This window comes from Solanum pennellii, chromosome 9 (genome assembly GCF_001406875.1).
Source record: "Solanum pennellii chromosome 9, SPENNV200".
Lineage (NCBI taxonomy): Eukaryota > Viridiplantae > Streptophyta > Magnoliopsida > Solanales > Solanaceae > Solanum > Solanum pennellii.
The window spans coordinates 4739639-4763434 of NC_028645.1; the positions used below are offsets into that span (position 1 = coordinate 4739639).

Genomic DNA, 23796 nt, shown 5'->3' on the forward strand with positions numbered 1-23796 from the left:
AAAATAAGTTATTATTTTAGTATGTAATTAAAATAAGCTTAGTGAAAAAAAAGTTTTACTTTATTCAATTTTCTAAACGTTTTTTTGTTAGTGTCATAATATGTATTTTTAATATAAAACGAAACTTTTTCTTACACTTTATAAAGAATAACTTTTGCTTACACTTTACAAAGTGAAAGAAAATCTTCAACTTTGTAAAAAATTGAAACTTTAAACGGTATGTCTTGTAAAAAATTAATTGGATATTTAGCATTTTTTTGGGGAGGATAATTATAATAAATGATATTTTTCTCATTTATAATTTCGCTATCCCAATAAATTGAAACTTTAACTTTAATTGTAGAAGACTTTTTTTTGAGATTGAAATGAAGAAAAATAGAAGACTTTATGTTGTAGGTGCGATCAACTATGTTTAAACGTCCTTAAATAGAGATTGGAAAAATTTTTCAGAATAAAAAAATAAAAATACATAATGTAACTTTCCTTTCGTTTTAATAATATGTCAAATCATATAATTGTATGACAACACTAAAAAGGCTTTTTCAAAACGTGAAAAATATTCCTCTTATAAAGTGAAGATTTTCTTCACTTTATAAAGCGTAAGAAAAAGTTTCACTTTGTAAAGTGAAAGAAAAAATTTCACTTTATAAAGTGGAAGAAAAAGTTTCTTTATATATTAAAATAAACGGTATGACACTAATGAAAAATATTTATAATATTAAATAAAGTGGAACTTTTTCTTCCACTAAGCTTATTTTAGTTACATATTAAATAGTGATTTATTTTGGTCACTTTATATTTTTGTGGCTTATTTAAATTCTGAATCCATTTATTTTGAACGATCTCTAACTCTCAATTATTCTACAAGATATCAAATTACATTTAAACAAGATACAACTTGCTAACTCATGCATATATAATTTACTTGATACATCACCTTATTTCTAAATAATTTCAATTCAATGATATTTTCAAGTGAAACTTTAATATAAAATTAATCAGTGACTTAGCTATAATAATCAATTGATATTTTTATCATTTCATAATAGTTTAAACATATTTATAAATTAAATTGATAAACTTCAAAATTAAATCCGATAAATTAAATGTCAGTTTTTGGAGGAGGACTAAAGAAATCTATGATCTAAAAAAAACTTTCATTTGGCTATTGAAACCTGTCCGTTGATCTGCAATACACATCTTACATCCAACGGATAAGCTTGTGCCACCTCAGTAGATTCAAAAATCTACATCTAGAAACTTCCAGTGAATTAGTGGCTTACAACAGAAGGGCTGCCACAATCAAACACGTGTCTCCTGGGACCCAAGTAATCTGACGTGGCACTATTAATTTACCTGTTAATGATTCGCCTTGATTTTTCACATTATTTTATTTCTCCACTACAATTAATTCAATTTCTTTGGTAACTTCTAGTTGCTTCCGGAACAAAAGTTCTCGAAACTTCTCTGTAGAAAATTTGTGAATTTCCATTTTTTTCTGAAGAAATGAGTGAGAACGGTGTAAGAGGAGAGGAAGATGAGGTGAAAATGAAGGAAGAGAATGAAGAGAAGAAGAAGTATGAGTTGTTTATGTGGGGATATCTTCCCGGAGTATTGTCTCATAAGTCGCCGTTAACTTCTCCGGTGGAAGTTCAGTTGCCGGATAACGGAATCGATGTTCAATCATGGAAGGATGTATGTGGAGGAGGTTGTGGTTTCGCTATGGCTATTTCAGGTTATATGCTTAATCTCTGTATGGATTTGTGTTCATATATAAGTTTTTCTAGATGTTTACAGATGTATGAATTAGAAGAAGTAGATCTCTAGATTTGTTCAATATTGTGTTGCTAGCTTTTCTATTGATATTCAGATATTGAGATCTGCGATGATGAACTTTATAAATTTTTTGAACTAAAATGATTGTCTTTTGAGGTACTAATTAACAAGTATGGTAACATTTGAAGCTTCCAGAGCTAGCTCTGGAGATTATTCTGTCTTTTTAACGAACTTTAGTTAGTTTGACACAGATCTTATCAATTCAGGCATGATTATTTTCTCATACTAGTGTAATGGACTAAGAAGAGTTAATGTGGAATAGCCAACTGTGAAGATAGGATTCCCACCTCTGTACCTTTATTTTATTTGATACTCTCACATTGGTTTAGGGTGCGAGGCCTGGGGCAGAGGAAGATGAACAATAGCTACGGAAAAGCTTGAACTAAGTAGAAGTGTAGTAATTGGTCAATTTTTTGGTATTAGGTCAGCTTTTTGGTAGATTCTGGCCTAAATCATTGCTTACTATCTGAAATTTGTCACATATCTCCTTAGGGAGTCAAACCACCCGCATAGGAGGCTTATACATCTCTGAGTTAGACTTCCATTCAGGTATTATCACCAAAGAACCTTCCTCGATTAACACAACGGCTCTTAAAGATAAAGTAAACATGATCGTGGGCCAATATCTCGGTGTTGTTGATGGTATATATGAATGCTTTATCTAGCGGCACATTCTCCAGGTCTGAAGGGATTCATTATCCAACTACCAATTCCTTTTACTGTTGTAGAATTTCATACTTTCTTTTTTATGTTGCCCGTCCATAAATAGGTTCAAGCTAAGATTTTGCCCGTTAGCATAATGATATATGTCTGCCTCTAAGCAGGGTAGCTGATAGTGCGCTTACAGTGTGCTTAAGCACTGAATAGACGCTCAAAATGTGTTGAGTCACTTAATGTGGGCTTTAATGTTGTCATCAAGGTTCTAAGACATACTTTTGCTTGCTAATAATCTTCTTCTGAAGAGGTGACACTAAACAATTGATATATATTTTAGGGACTATTTTATACCTATTCCCAGATCTAAGTGACCGTTTTTGTCATCGTCTTGCTAGCTTTGCATCCTACCAAGGCTAAACTACTATTGTTTTTGAGACATCAGTTCTATTATCACAAGAACAAAATTGTAGTTCATATAAGCACAACTTAACAAAGCATTGTATGCATAATTCGATGAAAAGACAGAAGCTATAACTGTAAGAGCAAACTAAATGGTAGATGCAAGAAATTGCATCTGATGCAAAACAACTAATCCTTTGTCATGAATACCTTTTCTATCTTATCGAAACTATTCCATTCTGGATCTCAGTTTATTCCAATCTCATCCTATTTTATACCTTCTGGATCTCAGTCCATTCCGATCTCAACCTATTTTATAGCTTCTCAATCTTTTTTTCATGAAAATGACATGAACCTTGATTTTTGGATTTTAACTATGTGTTATTTGATAATTTGGCAGCAGAGTCTGGAAAACTTATCACGTGGGGTTCTGCAGATGATCAAGGCCAAAGCTACTTGACTTCTGGAAAACATGGGGTATGTGGCAAATCTTTCTTGTATGGACTCATTTATATAGTTTCCTTTGAATTGATTTTGCTATCTTCTTTCATTACTACATTTATCAAGGAGGCTCCAGAACCGTTTCCGCTTCCAACTGAAGATCCAATCGTGAAAGCCGCAGCTGGTTGGGCACATTGTGTATCTGTTACTGGTAATATACTGTCACCCAGTCTTTCTGGGTTGTCAGCTATCTACTCAGCTAATTCAGAATATTATTTGGCAGAAACTTCTATTTTCTTTTATTATTTCTACTTGAAATATTATGAAAGACAGCAAAGATATATGGTTATGCGATATATTTCTGTACAGAAAAGAATGATGTGTACACATGGGGCTGGAAGGAATGTGTGCCTTCTTCCAAGGTTGTTGCGAATTTCGCTTCTGGAGGGAGTTTTGAAGGGGATGCTATTCGGAAAGAATCAGGGTCAACTGACCAAGGTAATGGAAGTTTAGTTACCAGATTAAGCCATTTAAGAATTTGGGTAGTTCGGCTGCATGTTTATCCCTGGTGGGGTTATCTAATAATATAAGGACTAATTTCTGCAGAAAGCCCTCAATCTCAAGGCTCCAAGCCAATCTGTGGTTCAGTTGCTCACCAAGATAATAAAAAACCTGAAGAAACTGCAAAAAGGAGAAGAACAATGACGGCTAAACAAGAACTTGAAAGCCCACCTCTTGCTGACGAATCTCTTTCTGCACCAGCTTGTATTGTAGAATTGGATACAGGGGTGAAAATAACCTCCGTTGCTGCTGGAGGGCGCCACACTTTAGCATTGTCAGGTAATTCCACTCCTCCATGCATGCTGTAGCCTGTTACTGTCATTTCAGCAGTGGAGTCGGTTGCTTTGTGGTTACGCCATATAGTTTTGTAGGTCATATGAAGTACGAAGATTTGGAAGAACTATAATGTAAAGCAAGACACCTGATGCATCATATTTTTGCCGGATTTAGATGTAGGACAGGTATGGGGTTGGGGCTATGGAGGTGAAGGACAGCTTGGTTTAGGCTCCAGGATTAAAATAGTGGCTTCTCCTCATCTTATACCATGTTTGGATGCTTCTTCGCATGGACCTGACCGGAGCCTTGGGAGTCCTCGAGGAAGCATTACCACTGGGAGTCAGAAACGTAAAGCCTTGGGGAGCTACATAAAGAGTATTTCTTGTGGTGGCCGGCATAGTGCAGTAATCACAGGTTAGCATGGAGTTAAGTTTTAGTACTTCTCTTGATCTCTTAATTGGGGTAACTTTTTTTTCCTTCTTTCTTTCTTTCTTTCTTTCTTTTTTTTTTCCAAATTTAAGCTGTACAATGTGTGAAGAAAAGAAGAGTAATTCTGGGAATTTGTTAGGTTTTTTACGTTTAAATGACTTTGAGTTACTCCTTTTACAAGGGAAGTTAGATCATCTTAAATCATTGTCTCTGCTTTTTGCATTTGAAAGTTGAGAGTGATACTTCATTTGTCGTTCTGCTCAATTTGGTCTTTGTTTCAATTGTCAGATACTGGGGTGCTGCTTACATTTGGCTGGGGATTGTATGGACAGGTAATGTTTCATATTATCACACCTGAAATGTGATGTGTTTCTTGTCCTGGTACCCTCAAAGAATTTTTCACATTCTATTCTCTATAATTCAGATTCGCAATTAGAGACAGAGTAATGTTCCATTTCGAAGAAAAGAAATATAGAGTTTTGTTGAGCCGGCTGCATCTTGCTTATAGTGTTGTGGATATATGTTTTATTGCTAGAATTGAATGTCTAGCACTTGATAGCTTATCTTTTCACACTAGCAGACAACTGTAATGTTGTCATGTTTTGTATTTCTAAAAAAAATTGATCAAAAGCAATGCAAGTTTACTCCTGCAGTTTCAACTTTGTGGTGCCTAGTTCGTGTACACTCCTTTTCTTAATGTCAGTCCCTTAGCCTCATTCTTTGTATTCAGTGTGGACTAGGTAATACAAATGATGTGCTGAGGCCAACTTGTGTGTCTTCTCTATTGAACACTAGAATAGAAGCCGTGGCAGGTGGACTGTGGCATTCTGTGTGCTTATGTGATCATGGGCGAGTGTATACTTTTGGGGGAAATCAGTTTGGCCAATTGGGTCTAGGCACAGGCACTGACCACACAGAGGTGCGTCCAATTATTTTTCGCTTGTTTCATATCTTTCCAGTTAACTTTTGTTTGTGGACTTGACAGTTCCAATGTCCAATAGTAATATCTAGTTGAAGCTGAATTATCACTTCATTTAAGAGTTTGTTTAGTCGTACCATGAGATGTGCCAGGAAGTTGGATTTTTTGAAATCCCAGTCCAGAAGTTATCCACAACAGTTTTAGCTTTTAAATGTAGCTAGACAGTTGAGGGATAAGAGATATTGTCAATTTCTGACAGCCAATTAGTAAAACCATATAAGTTCCCTACATATTTGCAGTTATGCGGCTGCATTTTTTTAAGCCTTCTTTGTTTGAGGGACTTAGAAACTCAACAGGAGATTTCTGTTACAGACATCACCTAGACTTGTGGATGCCCCAATACTGGAGAACAAGAACGCCAAGGTAGTGTCTTGTGGAGCTCGCCATAGCGCCATAATGACAGGTAAGAGCCCAGACTCCAGGCTGTCGAGAAGATGAAGTGCATTTCAGTCTCTGATTCACTGGACAAACCGTGTTTTTTTTTCAATTGAAGACAACTAGGATTCACTTTGTTCAGTGTTAGACCTAATTATCTCATTTGTGGTGATCTGAGATGGAAATGTTACATGCAATTGCTTATATAACTGTGACTAGTTAGTATTTGTAACTGAATTTTCTTCAAAATTTTACGAGTAGCAAATATGTTTTCGACAATGAGTTTGAATATACTTGTTTCCTACTCATGTGGGTACATCATATGGTCTGTTGTTCCACCATCAAATGTTTGTTAAATCCATCAGATGCTGGTAAGAGTTGGACAATAGGAAGGCACTAGCTTGCCGATCTGTCTATATACGTATTCTATATGTTAGTAATCTAAACATACCTTTTGCTTTGATTTTAGAGGATAGCAAAATTTATAGCTGGGGATGGAACAAGTATGGTCAGGTATGTAAAAGGATTGTACTCTTCCACAAATATTACATTTATGTTTATAAAATCAAACCTTTTTGCCTTTCTGTTCCAGCTTGGCCTAGGCGATACAATTGACCGAAATGATCCTTGTGAAGTACCCACAGACTATTGTACACCGAAGAATGTAGCATGTGGGTGGTGGCACACACTATTACTTGCTGAAAGCCAGCCGTCCATGATCTCTCCGTTATTGGAGAATAGATAAGTAACCCACTGACAACGACACTCAGGTTTACTTCCAAGATTCTGGTGATGATAGAGCTGTAGAATTTGTTAAACCAATGTACAGCATGCTGATTGTAACATACTTTTAACTCACGTATTCTTCTCAAGGTCGAATCTGATGTATGCCATAGTTTTATAGACTTATTTGGTGTATGATAGCCTCTTTTTCCTTAACTATTTACAAAATTCATCTTTTATGGACAATCTTGCTGCATGTTAAAGAAAAATGTGGCAAGCTGAGAAATACCATGTAAAGCCTCAGCTTGGCCACTGCAGATGGCGAAGGCTGCATCAAAGAGAAACATTTCTTTTAGAGCTGCTACATGTTTTATTACACAAAGAAAGGATAGAGTAAGTGCAGAGTAAACTTGTTTAAACACAATAAGGCAGTTTCACTTTGCTATTAGTGCTGACAAACACTATTCTTAGTTTTTTGGATGAACAAAAATATTAGAGAGCAGGGAAACAGGAACTCAAGCTTTCATTAATTCACATGGCTACACACTCATATCACACGTTCAAGGTGAACTATTACAAATGCTATTTGATAGGTACAAATTATAGAAAATACTAAATCCAGGTTCATTACAAAGCTCCCAATCGTCAAATCTCCACATAACTCAGTAAACAAACTAGATGTCGCGTGAAACAGAACTTGGCACTTGCTGTAGGAGCTGCATCAGTGGCCAGAAAATATCCAGTCTATGGAAGCTTCCTGAAGCCTGTAAACAAGTCGAAAAATATCTCAGTACAACGTATACTGCCAATCTGGTTAATTATGTTCGAAAATAACAGTGCTTGAAACAATTTTGTCTTCCTCATACTATTATATCCATAGAGTTGATAATTTTGTACGAGGAATCACTGAACTCAATCATATGCTACAATGGAGTGAATAAGTGTTTCTTATCTATTCCAAGTGAAAAGGAATTAGCTTGCCGAAGGAGACTACTACCTCAACAATGAAGTGAGCCCAGGTGCTCTCTGAACGCTTTTCCATCACGCCCTTCAAAATCGTCAGCTCCAAACGGTGAATAACATCAGAAATTTCTAAGAAACGTCCGTGGTCGTCACACATCATCTGTTTGAAATTTATGTCAGTTCAAAATTCATAATGCAGACAGATGTCAGTACAGAGATCTCAGATTTTAGTTGTGGTGCTAGAGTGGGGAATTCATTTAAAACCCAATAACTAGTAAGAAACTAGGAAATAGTGAAGCCATATGATATACCTCTATAAGCATGTGTCCAGGGTATTCCAAATCTTTGACAATTATTGGGCATATCTGGTCCACACTTCCCAATTCTAGAGCCCAAGAGGTTCCTTGTTGATTGCTAGATTTTATTTGAGGTGATTGAAGGTTCTTGTCAGGGGCTACCTGCAGTACTTATGGATCAATGAAATTAGGAACTGACAAAATGTTGGACCCGTGGAAAAGGATAGCAGAAGGTGTAGTTCCGCCAAATCATTATTTAGTAAAATTGGTCTCAAAAAGAAAAACACTTCGCAACCAAAAACTTAGTACATAATAGATAATTATACGAATCATGGAATTATTACCTCTGTCTGAGCCTGGAACCTTAATTTATCAGCCTGATCAGTAACACTTCGCAGAAACAGCATGTGCTTTATGGTCTTATCTAGTAAACCATCAATGCTACACTGCAGGGAGAAAACAAAAAGTTATTTTAATCCTAGGTACATGAAAATAATCTTATAGAACTAAGGTGAAGCTACACTTACTTTGGCACCACTAGGGACAAGTTGCCGCAATTCCTTAAGCCGGTCCTGAATTAACTGCCTATCTCGTGGTCTGGGCTTATGACTATCACCAGACCGTCTCCTTTTCTTGTTAGTATTAGATACTTTTGACTCCTTGTGACAACTCAAAGAGCTGAAGACTTTTGTCTGATGATGTCCCTCATCAAATGCACTGACAACATAATCGAATGAAGAAGCAGAATTTGGACAGTTAATCGAAGCATATTTGTCTACCCCAGCAGAAGCCGATGTGAGAGTGCTTCGTGTAACTGCATCTCCAACCGAATCACTTTCTGCAGATTGATTTAGCCTTTTGCGAGAAGGGACAGGTTTTCCTGATGACATGTTTAAGGATTCCAGACCAGCCATTTTGTGGAGCGAGTAATCATCAGAAAAACAGCAAGCACTGGCAACAACGGCTTCCAGAAGATTCTCTGCATTATCTTCTTTCAGATGCCATCCATCTGATTTCCCAAATGATGGCTCACTATTAAATGTACAATCTGCAGTATAGATGGATTTGCTAGATGGATTTGCACTAAAGCCAGACAAGTTGTGAATTGTACTTCCAAAGGCTTCGTATAGTTCACATTCTGTCGAGCAGCTAAAAGAATTACTTACATTTCCGAGAATAGTGTTGTGGCAATCCATTCCAAGAGATCGTGGATCTAGCATGTCTCCATCAAAGTGAAAATCTACCTCATTGGAAACACCGACTCCGCCGACGTTGCAGCTAGAGTAAGAAAAGGCATCTATATCTTTTGTATGGCAAGCAGATCTAACGACGCTTCTTTCGGTTATCCCTGATCTATTATCATCAGAATATTCATGAGCAAGTTGCTTCACTAGATTAATCATGTCCACATGTTGCATTGGAATTTCCCATTTATATGCATTTTCAAGAACATTTGGCATGTGTTCAACAAATTTGCCAATTTTGCTTTCATTTTCATTCTCGAGGACATTTTGCATGTGTTGTCCAGATAACTGAAAGGGATGTTGAACATCAATTAGTGAAGTCATTGGAAATACAGCTGATGATTTGTGATCTTCCACAATTTGTATATCAGCAGCTACATCATCTTCATTCACCTTATTTGTGGTAGTTGCAGATGGTATATTCAAAGTCTCTGAGAGAGTAGATTGTAGAAGAAATTCACAGCTTTCTCCACCAGGTAAAAAGCTCTCCACAAATTTGAGATGGGCATCAAATTCTTCAGCCAGAATGGTAACCATCTCCACGTTTTCAGCTACCTGATTTTGTGAAAGAAATACAGTAATGTGCATATAAGCACATACACGATGGGAGGGATAAAAAGGTAAATGAGGCATCCTGTAGTTCTGTGGCCACCCCGAAGCTTAGATATCACGACTAAAACATAATTACGAAGTTCATATGCTGCTTAAGTTTCCATTAGACAAGCATGAGACATAACATTTTGAATCACATTGGCAAAAAACAGATCCAATGAAGTTCAGCTCAGAAACATCACATACCGTTTCCACTGATCCTAATTGAAGAACACCATAAGGTATACAAGGTACCAGCAATATAGTCTGAAAAAGAAAGTCCATATGGTTAATTTTAGGAATACTGAAAACACAAGAGATGAATAAAACCGCCTCAAACCTTATGCTACACAAACTCACCTTAATGCCAGCGACAAACTGAAGCATCCACTTATCTGGACACTGCAACAAATTTCAATCAATCAATCCATCAATGATGCTTCAAGTCAAGAAATAGAATTTGAGAAATTTGTTATCCACAACTTCAAAAAAATTACTTTATTCTACATTAACAGGAGAGGTCCAAATTGGTTATGCGTAATTCTAAGATCACTTTGTTCTACATTAACAGGAGAGGTCCAAATTAGTTATCCATAATTCTAAAATCACTCTGTTCTACATTTACAGGAGAGGTCCAAATTAGTTATCCGTAATCCTAAAAATCACTTTGTTCTACATTAACAGAAGAGGTCCAAATCAGTCAACCTTTTTCTTTTTTTTTGAAGAAAAATTCAGTTAACCTTTTTTTTAGTTTAACCAACTAACGTTAATGAAGAAAAGCTGGGTCTGCGAAGATATCAGATTACTATAAAAAGAAATAGATAACTTTGTCCGGCTAATTGGGGGGCAGAATAGCAGCATTTCATCAAGCTACATCAGTTTTGGCCCCGTTGACAGAGTGCTTAAGTGTAACATGGGTTCATCTCAATTGAGGAAAGGACCAAATAATCAAGCATCAAATTACACTTCCCAGAAGCAAAGATGTCAAACTTAATATGTACCTCAGCTACAGAACCAAACCCAAGCTCTGCAGGTGCTACACTGTCGGAAGAAATCCAGCGTGGGATGCCCAAAGAAGCCACTTCACCTACCACCCTGTTTCATTTTCAACAAAAGACACAAGGAAAACAATAAAGTTGGTTCTTGATAAAACAAAAAATTGCTCTCAGCTTATCATGATCATGAATAAGTAATAAGAATCATAACAATGCAATGGAGATCCAAACTTGACCATACATCGAAGAGTAAGTCAGGCAGAGTATTCAAGTGGTTGCTTAATAAACCATCAAGAATAAAGAGAAAATATTGGTCTATGAATGCAGAAATTCACAAGTCACTATGGCTTTCACTCGTCCACTGTGGTGGCATATCGGACCTGAAATGTATACTAAGATTTATTTCATAGTTATTGCCACTCTGATCTTTCCATAAGTTGGTCTTCCAGCACCAGAAAAATCTTGTACCATCTATACGATAGTCTCCTCTCTCTCTCTTCTTCCTCCAACAAGCACGGAGCTAGTTCTCTTATTTTAGATGGTGCAAACTTAATATCTCAAAGGTTCTTAATCAAAAACACTAGCAACTTCTAAGGAGAAGCTAAGTTAGTCAATTTTTCTTTTTCTTATTTTTTTGGTCCTTTATACAAGGAACTAGTTTGCCTGTGTTTATCCACTTGATAATGTATTCAGCACTTCTTTTAATCATTAAGATACATTCAACATATTTTTCTTCTTTAGTCTCTGTGGGAAGGAAATGCAATTCCCTTTGGAATATATACTCGTCTATACCAAGAAAAGCAAGTATCAAAAGAATTCTTAGAGAACTTTTCAATCTAAGAAAAAGTAGTTCTTTTCTAGCTGATATAGACCAACAAATTATGAATATTATAGGGACTTTGTTGATAGAATGGGACGTCGGGGAAAATAAGGTCACACTGGGAATGAATGCCACAAAAGTCATGACATCGCTAGCCAACTAAAGTCAATTTTTCTGAAGCTAATTAATAAGGAAAGCCTAATTATGCTACTATTTCAATGACATATAGAAAATAACAGAAGCCAGAAAGAAATCAATGATCTACCCTTTTCCTGCAATGTGATAAGTACTTGACATCTCAGCCACGGCTAAGCCAATTGAATGTGCACCCAAATATCCATTATGTGATCTTGACCCACAGTTTGGGGATAAGTCATTCAAGTTTTTGCTATAACAATTGCCATTTTGACTTCTGTAAGGTTCTCTAGCACCCGGAACATCCAGATATCCATCTTCCCATGTCAAAATGCTGCAAAAGTAAGTCGAGCCAGTGTAAGTGAGCAACTAGTCTCAACCACTCAGTGCATGTACAGACTATAAACCACCCAATACTAAATCCTCCGAAAAAATAAGCTGATCTAGTACGATGCTACAAATGTAATACATCTTTGATTCAGTAACACAACATATAGAGAGACAAATACTAAGCAAATACAAAGAGTAGCTCATTTTCTACATGGGCTGCAAAAGAAATAGATAGAGACGAAGTCTTCACAGAATACAGAAAGATGGATGTAATCAAAAAGGCTTATAGCATTGTATTTTTCTCCATAGGAACTTCATACGGTCCAAATCAAGTATGATGGCTGGCAGAAACATACACTTAGTTGACCACAAAATAATTTAGATTCCTTGAGAATATACTTCTTTTTTTCTCTTTTCCTATCCTTGTTTGACTAGATAGGGCACTTGACTGTCGCAATGAAATGGGCTAAGAAACAACTTACATAGGACACTGGTGCTGAAGCTTCCAGAACACTGCATAATTCCATGGAGATTTGAAGCAGAGACTTTCAAGGAAATGCCTCAAGGAAGCAGCACTCATTCTTCTTTATTCTAAATAAATCAAAAGCTCCAAAATTCAGAAAATAGCAACCCAATTTACGACCAACTACCAGACTAACTTCCTCGATATGATCCTCGCCCAGCCTGAACTATAAATAAACCAGCTCTGCGTTTCATTGGGGGTTCAGTTGAAGTCAAAAGCAACATGTCCATTCTTTTAATGATCTCTCCAATTATCAGAAAGCAAATTGATAGAAAGGGCATAAAAACAGATTTAGTGCAGGAAATTAAGGAGATAGCAAGGCTCAGAACACGTCCATCAGTTTAACACCAACAGAGAAGCAAATAATGCAGTAAATGCTGATCAAAGAACAAAACAAGCAGAGAAGAAGCCTCAATCCTATCCACAGCGTCTCGGTGCTTCCACTAAATAACTGAGAGAGAATCCAAAACTCAAAGCCAGATCCACGGGATAAACTGTAAGGAGAAAATTCACACGGTGATGATATACTCCAGATAAGTGCAAGGGAAGTTAAAAAACATGAAGTCAAAAATTAACTATACAGTAATAACAACGCATCCAGAAGATATACAAAACTTAAGGAGCTAAAAAAAATAAAAAAATTCATGTACATCATTTACATCCCAATCTTTATACCAAGACAAAAGATTCAGAAAGGCTTTTAGCTTCTTGAAGGTACTTAACTTTGAACCAAGTAAAACACAAGAATTGACTCACAACAACAGATATTAAGGAAGAAATCACAATTATTTTACTCAAATTAGTCAAAAGAATTTATTTTTTCTTTAAAAAATTCAAATAATAAAATTTTGACATTGCAGTTTGAATTCTGATTTCTCTGTGCTAATCTATCACTTTGGAGACAAAAGAGAACACATTAATTTCTTGATATTCTTATCCTACTGAGACCAAGTAAAAAAACATAAAATCATTTCTAAAATCCATCTCTCTCATTTTGCACCAAATCCGTGCAACAATGTTTAGATATTATAAAAAAAATTCAAAATTTAATCAAATTAACAAGTAAATTTAAGCTTTTAAAGACATAGACAGCTGATTTAAGGTAAAAAATGAATAATTGCACACAATTCAGAATCCATAAATACTTTACTTGAATTTCATATGAAATAGTGAGCTAAATGCCTTAGAAGTGTATTTCAATAGTGATTTCTACTCATTTTCAACATTTACAAACTATTTTTTTCAAGTGAACTAACAGGTCCAAACACAATTTCATCCACAATTTTTTCCCCAATCTAAACTTCAAATGCTAATATTCTTTCAACTTCAACAAAATTATTGTGCAAATATCTAATTCGATTCAACCAAAACATTAGTATATAACGGTTGCAGACAAATCAAAGCTTCTACACTACCATAAGGATAAGCAGAACAGTAATTACAAAAGAGATAATGAGCATAAGGTAGGTGAAAATTTCACTTACTAGCTAATTGTTTGACGAACAGAGAGAAGCTTCAAAGGAAAGAACTTTTGTAAACTTCGAATTGTTTAGCGTCCATAATTAGTAACTCGAATTGAACTCCTTCTTCTACTTCCACAACGCAACGTAAAAAAGTAAATCAATGAAATGAGTACCGCTAAGAGCTTTCAAGAGACGAAGAACGACGACGACGAACTCATTTTCCGGCAGAAATCTCAGTGTTGTTTAGCACCGGCGGCAACTAGGAGAGAGAGAGAGAGAGAGCCGAAGATGATGGCTTTGCGAAAAGCGTGAAGTGACTTTTTTGAGAATTCAGAGCATTGTGAGTATAAATAAAGCGCCAAGAGACGGAGATCGGATTTTATAATGCTTTTGTAAATATTATTTTTAATTATATAAAAAAAATTATATACCAATTTTATTCTTATCTCAGTAAAATATTTTTCGTTATACATAAGTTATGAAAATGACATTAAAAACAAAAGAAAAAGTAAACAATACTATAATAATGAAGCTAAAAAAAAAGACAATAATAGAATTGGAAAAAAAAAGAGTAATAATAGACAGCCACAAGTATTAAAAAATATTTTTTAAAAATAATAAAATACAATTTAAAATAAATTTTTCTATTTAAATAAATTGTGAGTAGACATGGTGATTGTAATAATAATACTTTCTCCATTCTAATTTATGTAATATGTTTTGTTTTTCGAAATTCAAATAAATTTCATTATTATATCAATATGTGAAGAATTTGTAACTTTTTATCTTATAATTTTAAAAAATTAAATTTTATTATTTAATAAATTTTGATTATTTTTTTGTGGTTAACTAATAATTTTGCACAAATTAAAATGGAATAGAATATTAATTAATACTTCATTGTTTTGTGTGAACAAAATTTTGAAAAAGAAAAATACATTTAGAAATTTATGATTTTAACATACAATTATAGTATTTTGTTGATATATAAAAAGTATGTGGTGAGTGGGTAATGGATTAAAGATAATGTGTTGTTTTGGCTTTTTTGTATATCAATTTGCCCCACACTTGGCTTCAATGATTCCTCAACAAGCAGTGGGATTCCAGTCCCACATTTTTACCCCACTCACCCCTCTCTTTTTTTCTAATCGAATTTCGATATTCGTATTAAAATTTAAGCATATTTTTAAATTACTGCAGAGTTTATTTTGAGATAATATTTTTAAATTCAAAATTTCTAATTTAAAATGAAGAACTCTAACCATCTCATGACAATTCAGGTTGATATCATCGTTTACGCAGGTGATGTGGTATTTTTCATCCTTTTTTCTTTTATTCTTTTTATAGTTTTACTGTATGTAACATTCGCATTGTAGGTTGTACGTTGTTTTGTCAACTAGTCTGATATTTTTCGTAGCTAAATTAATTGGAACTTTAATCTGAATTTTATGAAATTAAATTTACCTTAAAAAAGTAAATTGTACTTTAGTCTTTAGCCAAAAGTTTTCTAATGGAGATCATTAATAATGGAAAGTTTTCAACCATTTCACATGGTCGGCTCAAAGGAGGTCACTAAAATAATTGCTTTAGATTCAACGCCTCATTTTTTTTGTTATGATTAAATTTATTTTATACATATATTTATATTATTAATTTTAAAGTAAATATTAGATATGTGAAAATAGTAATTTTAACTAAATACCATTTTCTTAGGGCTCATTTGGCCAATTTAATGAAATTATGATTTGAATCATGATATGATATCAGATGAGATCAGTGGAGGTTTTGTATGGACATGTAATTTAAGTTTTAAGTTCTACTCCCTTCGTCCGGTATTGTTTGTCATGATTCTATTTTTAGTGTCAAATTATAAAAAGTTTAACTAACATTTTAAGATATACTTATTCATCATATTAATATGCAAAAAATTGCAATTTATAATACTTTTCATATAGTTTTAGAATATCTATTTTTTTTTTAAAAAAATCTAATTAATGTGATCTAATTTAACTTTGAAAATTAGTCAAATTGACTTTCGAAAAGCGCAACATGACAAACAATACCGGAGGAAAGGAGTATTAATTTGCTTACAACTATAACAACCCTATAAGTTGTGGAACTATCAAGTTATCACAATTTTTTATATAATCATACTAATTAAGCAAACGTTATTAATAAAAATATAATACGCTATCATAAAGGTATTTTAAAAATAATATACAACATTTATTGATCAATTAGTTTAATAAAAAAGTAAAACTAAACATGAATTGTTATGTACAGTATTTATTGAGTCGTTTGTTGATCAATATCTTTGTGTTCGTATTTTGTGCATTTATATAGATCACTTTTTGAGTATTCTCGCAAAAAAAAAGTACTTAAAAATGGTGAATTTTTTAACTACAAAATATAAGGATGTGGTTAATTTTTGAATTTGAAAAATGTGAAATCATGATATGAAATTTCAAAATCAATTTTTTATGAGAATTTCAAATCATGATGATATGAAAATTGCATGTCCAAACATTAAATTCATCCCATAATTTCAAAGCTTGAGACAAAATCGCATATTCAAATATCTTTTCAAAATTTATGTCTATCTCATTTATTTTATTGAATCATTCAGCTATTTCACAATACTCATCGATAGCAAGAAAAAAAGTGTTTGTTTCCAAAGTAAGCAAAAGCACTAAACAAAGAAAACAAATTTACAATTAAAATTTAAATAATGCACAATTTGTATAATAATCTAAGAACATTAAAATTTGACAAATTAAACATATAACAATGTTTACATCAAACTCAAAATAGGAGTTGAACTTGTACTACTACTGTAGGTATAACCTGTACAACATTTCTTAATGAAGTCAACTTAATTACCAACTAGATATTAATAAACATTTCCGTCGATACCATTCTGCAATGTACATTTGTTAATCCTTCGATATATATATAATTTGTTGATTATGAAGGATAAATTAATTAATGTATAAGTTCTTTTAACGTTCAATAACGTAACACGTGTAAATGATACTCTATTTATACTCGTATTTAATTTGGAATAATGAGTTGATGTCAACTTAATAGTTTTATACTTTTATTATTATTTCGTTGACTTATTGGAAAATAAACAATTAGATTCTTACTTAATCGTTTGATTTGAAGACAGTGGCGTAGTAAAAATTTTTATGAATGGTGTCTAAAAATCTCATGGCTAGTAAAAAAAATTTAATTGTGGGTGTATTTAAATTTTGTAAATCAAACTATATAACATTAATGATTAATCTTTTTAATTAAAATATATCAAAAATTTTAAAATCAAACTACATAATATTTAGCTTTAATGTTCAGGTTTATCTGATAGGAAGTGAACCAACAAAGAAAAAGAGAGATATTTCAGTTTAGAGTGAAATCACGTTTATGCTTCAAGATTTCACAAACATCTGATGACCAACAACGAGAAATGAAAAATAAAGAATAGAATTAAACGAGTTATATTAAAAGAAATTTATATAAAGTATTTTAACTTTTAGTAGCTTTATGGATTAAATAAACAAGGATTTGCTTATTAACTTTAAATTAAATAATTATTTTTAAATTTTATTTAAATTTTTAATGAAAAGAATAGGATTTGGGCAAAGAACTTAGTAAGAGTTGAACAACTGAAATCACTAAGCTAGAAAAATTTTATTGTTTTTCAAGGGTGTCCAAAATGTGTTATTTAACCATTTAAATTATTATTTTGCTTATAAATACGGTGTAATTTTTTTGCTTATAAATACGGTGTAATTTTCTGACGAAGGGTGTCCAATTGGGCACCCTAGCCAAAGGATAGTTACACCCCTGGCGAAGCCAGAAGTTTCATGAAGGGTGTCCAAATCACATAGGTAAAAAAAATAATTTGACAATCGGTGCACTAAAATTTTGAAATTGTACTATGTAACATTAACAATTAAATTTTTTTAATGAAAAAATACACTAAATTTTTAAAAATCAAACCACGTAAGATTTAGCTTGAATTTTCATGTTTATTTAATAGGAAGTGAACGAAAAAAGAAAAAGAGAAAATTCAGTTTATGATGAAATCACTTTTATACTTCAAGATTTCACCAACCTTTGGCGACTTAACAACAAGATATGAAAATAAAGAGTAAAATCGAACAAGTTTTTCTAAAAAAGAAATTCTATATAGAGCCTTTTTCACTTTTAGTAGCGGTATAGGAAAAAAAATATAGAATTTCCTAATTAAAATTTAGTGTTTAGTTTACTCCTTTTTTTTGTTGCGCATTTTGCAATGCGTTGACCCAAGATACCGCTGGGCTAAGAGACTTTAGTGTGTTTAAGGGTGTCCAAAATGTTATATTTAATCATTTAAGGTGTTATTTTACTTATATATACAATGTAATTAAAGACAAGTTATTCGGTGATATATTATGTTGAGATAAGTTACTTTGATACTATTTTTGATTGTTCATTGTATTAAATAATATGTATTGTATTCTTTCTAAGAAGTTATTTATTTACAAATACACACTCTAAGTTATGTTATTTAGCATAGGGGTGTGGTGGAACGGTTTGAATTCTTTCATCTTAATTTTAGGCCTTTCATTAGCTTACCTGAAGTGAAATCAGATTAATCGACAAGCAATATTTCAGATACTCAATAATTTAAACAAAGTTGCAATATCGACATACGAACTCTAATCTCATGCTCAATTAGTTGTCTTTACATATATGTAGGAAGAACATATTGCACGCCCCTACAAATCTGGATAGCAATTTTTGCGCAAACATTAGTTAATTATATTTGGTTCTGAAGCAATTTGTAAACCTAAGTAGACTCACATGTTTGGTTTTCAAAAAAGATATATTATTTTTCAAAATAAATATTTGTATAAATAACAGCTTTGTTTATTGAGTTATTGAACAAATTGTTCAATTGATCTGACCGTTACATTAAAATTTTGTTAAATACCAAAATAGATGATGGCCTGGATGATATTCGAAAAAAATTTGGCAAATAATGTTTGTTCACACAATTTGGCATTATTTGGAACAAACATTATTTGGCAAATATCACAAAATTCTCAAATACAAGTTTTTTCTAATATTTGGACCAAATCTCATTATTTGAAATCTTTTGAAGATTAAATTTTTACCCCTAACTTTTAACTTTTACAAAAACACCCTCTATAGTAGTTGCTTGCGTTTATTACATAATTTTTTACGTGGAACACCAAAATAGTGATGAAATATTTACTGAATATTAAATAATGATTTAATTGTTGATGAAAATGATGAAAAATTGACTCAAGGTAACAAAGTCACGTGCTTTGTATACTTCACGATGTATGGAATAATGTTTGTTGCACTCACTCCAAATTACCGCATTGCTCTACTGTCATGGACATTATTTGTTATTGTTGTAACGAACATCCAATTGACTTGTAAATACAAACCTATAGTTAGTTTTGATAGTTTTTAAAACTTATGGATATAAATTATATTTTTCCAAAAAGGTGAAATATATTTTCCAAATCTTATGACCAAACACATGGTGAAATTTCACCAAATTTTCACTCAAATAATATTTGCTAAAAATATTTGGAAATCTATGACCAAACGCTAGCTTAGTATATTTGGTTATGCCATTTTGAGCTTTGCTCTAACCGAAGCTATTGCATTGTTTGCCCCAATGATGGCCTTTTTTGCCGAGATCGACAGAAAAGACAACTAAAACTCAAACTGCAGGAAAGAGAGAAAGAGGGGGAACTAGATGAGCTTACTACTCCAACTGTAACTGGAATTTCTAGGGAAATCATTTCTTGAAAGCTATAACAAAATAACAACAACAAGGACCATTGAAAGCTAACGATTAATTAACAAAAAAAACTCAAACATAGGTCGTAGTCGCGTAGAAGTAGAATGATTGTGATCTCTTTATTTTTAATTAGATGTCTCAACTTCGAAGCTCAAACTTCTAGAATAGAAAAAGTCATATTAATCTCCAAAAATGAACTATCCAATACATAACTCTAAATTTAATCGTTCCCAATATAGATATCAACCAAAAAAAATTATTGTCAAACAGTATACTATTGATTTTTAAAGGGAGACAACTACATTTTGCATTAAACTTTTGTATGAAAGTGACATTATCAGTACAAATTCAATGTATTTAACTCGGTCCAATTTACTATTCAATTTCTTTTTTCTTCTCTCTCTTTCCTTGGATCCCCTTACTCCAAAAGGCAAATAGTTTAAAGCACAACCAAAGGCCAATAATTAAGTTGTGGCGTCATTAATTATATTTTAATTTAATTATTAGTCATGTCTTTTGCTCCATTTTCTCAATTAATTAATATTTTGCGTGACTAACTCTTAAAATAATTAAGTTTAAGTTGTATTTACCGACCAAATAAACAATGTTTTATAAAATGAATTTTACTAAATATGAATCAATGGGTTGAAAAAAATAATAGGTACTATTTAAAGGTTGGGAAAAAGTACTAGTATCAGATTATGATCGAAACTTTAGAGATACATCTTAACTAAACTTAGGTTTTATTACCCTTGAACCCATTTTCTTATAATTTTGTACATTTTTTTGGTTTATGTGTTATTCAATATCTCTTACGCGCCTCAATTGTGACACGCAAGCCAAAATGTGTATAAAATTACAAAAAAATGAATTTAGAGATAATAAAATCTTAATTTAGTTGAGATGTGTCTCTGAAATTTCGATCATAGTCATACTTATATTTTATCCTTTTAAAGATTGATTAAAATTATGTTGCACTTGTCAAAAAATTAAGAAACGAAAAGTTTTCCCAATAAATCGTATACATACTTCAATTAATTAGGCAACCTATATTATTGATATCTATTTCAATAAAATAAACGCTATTATTAAAAAAAAAAAAAGAAGTAAAAATTAAAGGTTAAATGAATAGGTAAAGAGGGAGGTATCAAGAAAGGGACAGTAATTGATAAATTCATATGATATTTGTTTCGATAAAATTGAATAAGACCGACAAAATGGATTGACGATAAGAAGAAGCTAATTTATCCAACCTAAGGTGTTTCGGTACAACAAAAGTTTTTTCTTGAAAAATACTTTTTTTAAAAATAAATTGTGTTTTTAATCGATAAGTAAGTAAAAAAATATATTTTCAAAATTATTTATATGTAATTTAGATTAATATTATGAAAGTTGGGACAGCCAATTAATGGATGTGATGGTGAGGATGCGGGCAATGAAAAGTACGAGTGAAAATGAGTTACGTTGGAGAGTGGAAATGATGTTTAATGTTAATAGTGCAACTAATTTTCTTATTTTAATCTAAAACGCTCAAAATAAGTTCATTAAATAAAACTTTTTATAATTAAAAAAAAACACTTAAATTATTTATTTATGTCATTTGTTGAAAACACTCATTTATGTCATTGTTATTTTTTATTCTATAGTAATTTTATAAAATTAATTTTTTGACGTCGCCTCATATTAGAGGTTCATATCACCGAATCGAACCCACTGACCCGCCCCACAAGAGGGTTAGACGGTGGGTGAATTATCTTTTAATTAAGTCAAGCTTTTAGGGTCCGTTTGGATGGGCTTAATAAAAGCAGCTTTAAAAAAGTACTTTTGAAAGTGCTGAAACTTATTTTTAAAATAAGCAGTTATGCGTTTGGATAAAAGTGCTAAAGTTAAAAAAAAAGTTGTTGCTGTGTTTGGCAAATAAGTGCTGATAAACAACTTTTTAAATCAAAAAATGTCTGAAATACCCTTAAAAGCTGTTAACATAATAAAAGTTAATTAATTTATATTTTACAGCCATAAATAATTATATTTTGCTATCATTCACATATTTCTTTATTATCACAAATTATTTATAAGAGGAATATAAACTTATTATAGATTTTAAAGATATATAATTTGAATAGATCACTTGAAAGATTTAAGATTTATTTTATTTTCATTCATTAGTAATAGTAATTGCCTATCATCCACACGTGAAAAGGGAAAAATGGAAGAAAGAGATGTTAGAGTTATGTGGGTAATTTGGGGGTTGTATAAAAATATTAAGGGCAAAAAGGTAAAAAAGTGGTCAACTTAAAACAGCTTATAAGCTTAAAAAAAAAAACACCCCTACCCCAGCTTTTAACTTTTGGCTTAAAATAAGTTTTTTTTAACTTAAAATAAGTTATTTTGAAAACTGTCAAACAGTTAAATAAGTCAAAAACCAGCTTTTAAGCTGAGCCAAACATGCTCTTAGTGAAACCAATTTGGTGACATGTACCTCTAACAAAAGACCATGCGGTAAAATTGATTATTACAAAATCACAATAATGATATAATAAGCTTGTTTTGTAATGACAATAGTATAAATAAAGTTAAATGTTTAACACATAACATATATACATGAATTATTTTAATAATTCGATCAGAAATTTAAACCTCTTTTTTAATTTAAATTTTGAATTCGATTTTGTTACGTAAATGACTATTTGCATGTTTATATTTTCTACTGCCGACAAAATTTTAAATATTTTTTTAATGGACGTTCAACCTATCAAACAGTGCCACGTATTGTTACTCAAGAGTACCACCAAATTACGTATGGTTCATTGTTACTTTTGGCCAAGTAATATATAAATTATACAAAATCTGTAACACTACAGGTAAGCAATACTAAAATATCATAAGCACTTATTATTATATTAAAAGCGGATTTAAGATTTAACTTTTAATAAATTTAATTTAAATTTTCTTTATTAAGTTACGTGATATAAAATAATAACTGCGCTCTCTATTTAATACATATTGTAACTTTTGACAAATATTAATATATTTTATGAAATATTATTTTTATACAATTTATCAAACTATGAAAATATGTATATATGGTTCCATCAATTTCTTAGGTGAATTGTTGACCCCCCAAAGCCTTTTTTTCCTTAACCTTTATTTTTGGGTGATGAAATCGTTCATAAATGTTTTGACTTTTAAAAGGCAATTATCATTATACACATTTCATGCCTTTTTTTTTCTATCCTAGAGATCCATATATTAACCTTAAAAATTTTTAAAGGCTATATATAATAGGATAAGATTTACTATAATGGTTACAACTTGCAATGGATATTTTCAATGTTCAAACTTCTAATATTGGGAATAATTTTGTATTCTATAATTATTCATTGAAATAATAATAAAAAAATTATATATTTTTATAAAAATAATATATATTTAATTAACCAATATAATTGGTCCTGTGAAATATGTAACTTCCCCACTTCTAATTACTATATATATACGTCCATGAGCAATCATTAAGGGCCAATGGGAAAATACAAGGGAGAAAGAAAAAAAAAACAGTAACCACAATAAATAGTACAATCATTTTTTTTTAAAAAAATATATCTTATAAGTAATAATATCAGTGAGAATACTTTCCTCCAAAGATAAATCAACCAATAGAAAAATATTCTTGTTATTATCACACACAATTACTCTCCCCGTCCATTATTATTTGTCATAATTTATATTTTTAGAGTCAAACTATAAAAATTTTGACTAACATTTTAAAATTTATTCTTTCATCATATAAATATGCAAAAAATTGCAATTTATAATATTTTTCATATAGTTTTAGAATATTTAATTTTTTTGTTTAAAATATCAAATTAATGTTATCTGATTTAACTTTAAAAATTAGTCAATTAATTTTCGAAAAGCGCAACATGACAAACAATTTCG

At 31.8% G+C, this 23796-nt stretch overlaps 2 protein-coding genes across 9 annotated transcripts; one reads left to right on the plus strand and one right to left on the minus strand.

Annotated features, from left to right (window-relative positions):
• The first annotated feature begins 1405 nt into the window (after nt 1-1405).
• On the plus strand, nt 1406-6922 carry LOC107029675 (ultraviolet-B receptor UVR8). Of its 7 annotated transcripts, none has more exons than XM_015231111.2 (11): nt 1406-1735; nt 3293-3369; nt 3460-3544; nt 3703-3831; nt 3940-4173; nt 4345-4584; nt 4888-4931; nt 5330-5518; nt 5891-5981; nt 6423-6466; nt 6546-6922. In XM_015231111.2, the coding sequence occupies exons 1-11, from the start codon at nt 1507-1509 to the stop codon at nt 6696-6698; spliced, it is 1515 nt and encodes a 504-aa protein (XP_015086597.1). In that variant the 5' UTR covers nt 1406-1506; the 3' UTR covers nt 6699-6922. The 7 variants fall into 7 exon arrangements, with proteins under 7 accessions (XP_015086597.1, XP_027767640.1, XP_015086598.1 ...); XM_027911839.1 differs by having other exon boundaries at nt 3463-3544; XM_015231112.2 differs by having other exon boundaries at nt 3296-3369.
• Nucleotides 6923-7168: 246 nt separating this feature from the next.
• On the minus strand, nt 7169-14393 carry LOC107031148 (transcription factor EMB1444-like). 2 transcript variants are annotated; one of them, XM_015232391.2, is made up of 12 exons: nt 14058-14393; nt 12533-13067; nt 11851-12054; nt 10772-10865; nt 10131-10172; nt 9978-10037; nt 9573-9734; nt 8463-9467; nt 8280-8381; nt 7951-8097; nt 7674-7799; nt 7169-7440 (listed from the first exon to the last, which is right to left on the minus strand). In XM_015232391.2, the coding sequence occupies exons 2-12, from the start codon at nt 12628-12630 to the stop codon at nt 7351-7353; spliced, it is 2130 nt and encodes a 709-aa protein (XP_015087877.1). In that variant the 5' UTR covers nt 12631-13067; nt 14058-14393; the 3' UTR covers nt 7169-7350. The 2 variants fall into 2 exon arrangements, with proteins under 2 accessions (XP_015087877.1, XP_015087876.1); XM_015232390.2 differs by having other exon boundaries at nt 8463-9734.
• Between the last annotated feature and the right edge of the window lie 9403 nt (nt 14394-23796).